This window comes from Mustela putorius, unplaced genomic scaffold, assembly GCF_011764305.1.
Source record: "Mustela putorius furo isolate JIRA1106 unplaced genomic scaffold, ASM1176430v1.1 tig00003845_pilon_pilon_pilon, whole genome shotgun sequence".
Taxonomy (NCBI): domain Eukaryota; kingdom Metazoa; phylum Chordata; class Mammalia; order Carnivora; family Mustelidae; genus Mustela; species Mustela putorius.
In genome coordinates, this window is record NW_025421998.1 from 50,132,211 (window position 1) to 50,136,000 (window position 3,790).

Here is a 3,790-nt window from a genome sequence, read left to right on the forward strand (position 1 = left end):
AAAATAATGTCCTTCAGAATGCAAAAATTTTTTCCATTTTGCTTATTGCCTGAGAGATCAAATGAAAAAATCTAACAGCATTCTGAATACTGTTCTTTTAAAATCACTTTATGTTTTATCTTCCAGCAGCTTTTAAGGCCTATCTGCATTTTCCTGGAAGTTAGAAATTTCATGATATGTCTAGATGTATATATATATATATATATATATATATATATATATATATACACATATATTTCACCTACATGCAGATATTCTACTAGTTTCCCCAACAGGAGGACAATACCAACTTTTAAACATAAATTTATCTGAGGTCACCCGAGATGCCAACTGAATACAAGGAAGGATGACAAAGATAAATGTTTCATCAAAAAGCACTATAATATCACCTAAAATCTACAATCATGGTGTTAGTAGGCTCAGATTAAGCTACAGCAAAAATATCTAATGCAAATGTTAAGAGATGGCATAGCAGGAAGTAGATTTGCTTTCCAGAAGATTGGATCATTTGGACACAACAGGATATTTGTCCTGGAAAAGGTCAAGGTGGTTGGAGGTAAAACTAGAAGTTATAGGTACAGTGGTGCCTGGGTAGATCAGTTGAACATTGAACTCTTGGTTTCAGCTCAGGTCATGGTCTCAGTGTCCTGAGATCAAGCCCCACAGGGGGCTCTGCACTCAGCAGGGAGTCTGCTTGAGATTCTCTCTCCACTCTCTCCCTCGAGAATCCGAGATATATAAGCTCCAAACAGATGGTGACAGATTCCTCTCCTTCCTTTTCAGAAGCATTGGCTGCACTTTCCAGCTTCCTCTCATGATCCTACCCAGTGGCTGTTCAAACTGAAAGCTGCTACTCTTGTAGCATGCTTGCAGGGGTTTAGCATGCATCTTGAAGAGCTTGTGACAAATGAGAGGGGGAACAGCTCAGAAGAGGGGGGAGAAAAGGGAGGAGAGGATGGTAGGAAAGGGTAGTGGTGAGGTTGGTGGTTGAGGTTGGCTGTAGTTGCTATTTATCCTGAAGCATTCACATGTAGTCTAAACCTCCCTAATCACTTTCAAACACCTCCACACAACACCCTCAAAGTCTGAAATCAGTAGCTGAACTGTAGTTAAAGCTGCAAGGTTCACAAAATAATCAAAGAAGCCAGAATGAGACAACCCAGAGAGAAAAATCCCAGCAATTATCCTCAATCTGTCTCCTCTCAATTTAAGATAAACCTTAATATACCCGATGTGGGAGGTAGAAAGTCACACCTGGGCAAGCTGGGTCTTCTACTGAACTTTCCATAAAATTCCAAGGCGGGGGTTGGGGGGAATAAATAAACAAACAAGAAGCAAGGTGTATTTTGATTTTTATCTTATTTTATTTTAAAACAGAATTCTGTTATAAAGGGACATGGCTGAACAGGTAGGAAACAGATTCCCCATTGTGAGTTCTCCTGATGGCTTCTGCAAGGATCATGGAGATGTCGATCACCTGTATTCTGGGGCACTGCTTCATCTTATCCTCCTGAGGTATGGTATTGGTGACTACCACTGCTTCAAAGCATGCACTGTTGATGCGAGCAATGGCCGGCCCGGAAAAGATTCCATGAGTCAAGATCGCATAAACTTTGGTGGCTCCCGCTGAGAGGAGTTTGTCAGCTGCGTGACAGATGGTGCCACAGGTATCAGCCATGTCATCCACCAGGATAGCCACACGATCCCTCACGTCTCCCACTAGCACCATGCGGTCCACTTCGTTGGCCTTCTTCCGTTCTTTGTGAATCAAGGCGAAGTCCACGTTCAACCAGTCTGCGATGGAGGTCACTCGCTTAGCTCCACCCGCGTCCGGTGAGACAACAATGCAGTTCCTCCACTCAGAGATGTTCTCCCTTATCCACCTCAGGACAGCTGGCTCCGCATACAGATTGTCTACGGGGATATCAAAAAAGCCCTGAATCTGAGAAGCATGTAAATCCATGGTGATGATATGGTCTGCACCTGCTATAGACAGCATATTCGCCACAAGCTTGGCGGATATGGGGGCCCGGCTCTTATCCTTCTTATCCTGCCGGGCATAAGGGAAGCATGGGATGACGGCGGTAACCCGGCTGGCTGAAGCGATCTTGCAGGCATTAATCATGATCAAAAGCTCCATGAGGCTGTCGTTGATTTCGCCACAACCACTCTGCACGATGTAGACATCCTCTCCCCTCACGCTCTCGCCAATTTCCACACACGTCTCCTGGTTACTGAATTTCTTCGTCACCACCTTGCCTAGCTCCAGGCCCAGGCGGTCGGCAATTTTCTGGGATAAGTCCTGGTGGGAGCTGCCACCGAAGATTTTGATATTTGGCATTTGGTCAGTCACTCCAGGCACTCTCCGTCCAGCGATCACCCCGGCTGCCAGGATCCCAACCGAAGTCCGACCGCCGGATAAATAAGGACTTCCGGTTGTTACTGGGCGGTTACAGTCCCACTTCCGGCCACGAACCGCTCTACGGGCACCTTGGGTCTTCAGAAAAAAAATTCCTGTTTGGCCCCCACTTCGCACTTTAAAACTGAGAAAAATCAAGTCTTTCTTCAGTTCATGGATTTGTTTTATTCTCTTGGTGTCTATAGTAGTTCCCTACGGCTGCGAAACAAATTCAAACACATAAAAATGTAGAACTTTTCACAGACCTGTACCCCTGGGGATAAAAATATATGTTTATAAAAAATAAAAAATTTAAAAAAATGTAGAACTTCTGCAGCATAAGAGATGTATATGTTTAAAAGGATAGTTACAGACTGGAGGAAAAAGTCTAAAATACAGTTTAGGCTGTATTCTTTCTGATCCAGTAAGGAAGAAGATGAGCAAAATAGTTTGGAAGTAGTATACATAGCTTGGGGGGGGGAGGGTAGGGGAGGAAGTTATAAACATATGGAAAAAAATGCTAATAATCAGGAAAATGCCAATCATTTTCACACACCAGGTGGGCCCAAACTATTAGATAACATCTCTGTTGTTAGAGAATGTGTTAAGTGTATAAATTTTGCAAGGGAAATTTTGTATATCTTTTGACCGGACATATCCATTTCTAGGAATCTACTCAATGGGAATATTCATAGGCATCCCCAAAATACATTGATAATGTTACTTGTTGCTATATTAATTCATTCTGTCAATACTTCCTCAGGTATTCTGTGTGTCAAGTGTTGTACCATTTACAGAATATAAGATGGTGATTGACAAGTAGTAGTCTCTCTAGAATTACTTATTATAGGTGGAAACTAATAAATGTCCATCAATAGGAAAGTTACATATAATGTATGATTATATAATGTAAATTATCACATCAGCAGCCATTAAAGAAGCTGATTTATGTGTAGTCATATGGAAATATCCCCAAGATATTTCTAACTATAGTAGAAATACAGTAAAAAACACAGTCAAAATGATATATATACATTTATATATATATACATATATATATAAATACAGTAAAAAACACAGTCAAAATGATATATATAATATGAAATTTATGTATTTAATAAGTAGTAAGTAATAAGTAATAGTAAAAACATCAAATCATTGTGGAGATTCTTTTTATTATGATTATCTTTGGAGAGAGGAGTAGATAGGTGGGAGTTTGGGGTGAAGGACGGAGTAGGTGGGTGGGAATTTGGGGTGAAGGAGGGCTGTCACATTTTATTGCCATCTATCAATGTAGTATTGGAACTTCCATTACTTTCTATAATAAAAAAGCACTAATAAAACATATAAGATGATTAAGTGTTAGCAAATTTTAAGTACATAGCTTAAGTA

General features: G+C 40.7%; 1 protein-coding gene across 1 annotated transcript; it reads right to left on the bottom strand.

The window, feature by feature from the left end:
- Positions 1 to 1,342: 1,342 nt before the first annotated feature.
- On the bottom strand, positions 1,343 to 2,441 carry PRPS1L1 (phosphoribosyl pyrophosphate synthetase 1 like 1). The gene has a single exon (XM_013051500.2). It carries the CDS (start codon positions 2,339 to 2,341, stop codon positions 1,385 to 1,387), a length of 957 nt encoding a protein of 318 aa, XP_012906954.1. The 5' UTR covers positions 2,342 to 2,441; the 3' UTR covers positions 1,343 to 1,384.
- Between the last annotated feature and the right edge of the window lie 1,349 nt (positions 2,442 to 3,790).